The following is a 2,288-nucleotide window of genomic DNA, read 5'->3' as shown; positions in this document are numbered from 1 at the left end:
GAAATGACAATGAGGAAAGTTGAAAAAGAAGCATGGATTGCCTTTAAAGATGTTATTGACAAATTTTTAGGAAACAACAAGGACCCAAATTATGAAAATATTGTCAATAACATGCTGTTAAGTTCAAAGAGTTGGGTTGTAATATGATCTTGAAAGTTCATTTTTTACAGTCACATATTGACTATTTCCCTGCAAATCTCTCTGCCGTCAGCGAAGAAAAAGAAGAAAGATTTCATCAAGACATTAGGGAAATGGAGAGGAGATAACAGGAAAGGTGGAACACCAGCATGATGACTGTTTATTGTCATTGAAACTAGATGCTCCAGACGCAATACATAAAAGAAAGACCACAACACATAGTTTTGAGACTGCAATTCGTTATCAAAACCAAAACAACTTTTATGAAGTTAAAACTCGCAGGCCTGTGTAATCAGAGAAAATCACGATGATAATCGCATAAGGAATTTATCACTCATTGTGAAGGCCCCCCAGTAGCACAGCGGTATGTCTGCGGACTTACAATGCTAGAATCCGGGTTTCGATACCCGTGGTGGGCAGAGCACAGATAGCCCATGTGTAGCTTTGTGCTTAATTAGAAACAAACAAACACTCATTGTGAAATTATAAGACTTTTTTTGTGAGTAAAGACAAAACGATTGTGGTGTCACCAGGAACACTCATGATGAAAGAAGAAACATGGAGCATGTAAGGTTTACAGAAAATGTTCGTATTCCAGGAGGTAAATAACATAATCAAGGACATTATTTTTTTGTAAGCACAGTCGGTCACGTCGTTTATTTCTACTAGTATCTAATTTGTTCTGCATCAGAACTTACATGATTTAACTTTATAATAAGTGAAGAAACAATTGAAATAAAATATTTAATTTTGTGTTAAAATTCAAAGAAAAATAATCAGGGTCATAATTATCAGCAGAAATGAGATTCATTAATTTTTCATTGAATTCATATGCAAAATTGAAAAATATTTCCATTGTAATATTTCTGTTTATTTAATTCGGTCATTTATCTCAAAAATATAAACTGTTTTGGGTTTTGTCCGGGAAAAGACCTCATTCAAAACCTACTATCCTAATTGACTAGTTATTATATAATTGTGAAGTAATAACGTACGAACTTATTATTACATATTGTTAAATGTATGCTTTATTACATGAAATATTTGATAACTTCGTTTCATTACGAATATCTAATAATTGTTATTTTTCTGAAGTAAAAATACCGTTACTGATCAGGAACTGCTGATAACCCAAGAAAAATATGTTTGAACTTCAAAGCGTTTAATGTTCCGTTGATAAAAACCTAGTAAACGTACACGTGCGCTGAATTGTCTGTAATAAAAAGTCCAATCCAATGGTTTAACACACGCTTTATATATATATATATATATAAATTGTATATTGCAGATAAAGCTTTTTTTTTAATTTGGCAAAATAACTATGTTACACGTTAAAGAAACATGATTGAGTTTATCACTCATTATAAGATGAAACAAATTCTATGAATTTACTTTCTGATTAAACTAAAACTTTCCTGCTTTGAATAGTTTTGGCGAGACTATGAACTTTTGGATTAATTTGTTAATGACTTTCATGTTATATTAAACAGAAGATCATTTTTATTATGGAGAGGAGCCTTCGAAAACAAAACAAATACGTCATTAATGTTTTATATTCTTGTTTGATCTACAATGTCAAATGTAGGCGTAGAAAATTTCCATCCAAAATTAGAGTGTTGCGCAACTGCGCTGGACGACGCATTAACTTTTTCTTTTAAACTATTTATTTAAAATACTGTGACCCGGCATGGCCAGGTGGTTAGGGCGCTCGACTCGCAATCAGCGGGTCGCGGGTTCGAATCCCGTCACACCAAATCATGCTCGCCCTTTCAGCCGTGGGGGCGTTATAATTTTACGGTCAATCCCACTATTCGTTGGTAAAAGAGTAGCCCAAGAGTTGGCGGTGGGTGGTGATGACTAGCTGCCTTCCCTCTAGTCTTATGCTGCTAAATTAGGGGCGGCTAGCGCAGATAGCCCTCGTGTAACTTTGCGCGAAATTAAAAAAAAACAACAACAAACAAATAAAATACTGTAGTAAAGTCTATAGGCCAATGTTCAAAAATATATGTGCGTTCGACACTAGCAGATAGTAGAGTTGGTTACTAAGATACGGGCCCTCATAACTAGAATAGTATTTAAGACAATACGTAACGATTCATTGTGGATGCTAAATCTCCGCTGGTAAACTTTATTCAATCTGAATCCAACCC

The 2,288-nt window shown here is 34.3% G+C and overlaps 1 protein-coding gene across 1 annotated transcript in view; it reads left to right on the top strand.

Annotated features, from left to right (window-relative positions):
- The first annotated feature begins 696 nt into the window (after window positions 1-696).
- LOC106458362 overlaps window positions 697-2,288 on the top strand; it is a 7,632-nt gene continuing 6,040 nt past the window's right edge. The window contains exon 1 of the mRNA XM_013917873.1: window positions 697-739. Coding sequence (XP_013773327.1) covers window positions 697-739 — 43 coding nt within the window. The remainder of the gene's footprint in view (window positions 740-2,288) is intronic.

The sequence above is a fragment of the Limulus polyphemus genome, unplaced genomic scaffold, assembly GCF_000517525.1.
Source record: "Limulus polyphemus unplaced genomic scaffold, Limulus_polyphemus-2.1.2 Scaffold22, whole genome shotgun sequence".
In the NCBI taxonomy this organism is placed as follows: Eukaryota; Metazoa; Arthropoda; class Merostomata; order Xiphosura; family Limulidae; genus Limulus; species Limulus polyphemus.
This window is presented reverse-complemented; position numbering and strand designations above follow the sequence as displayed.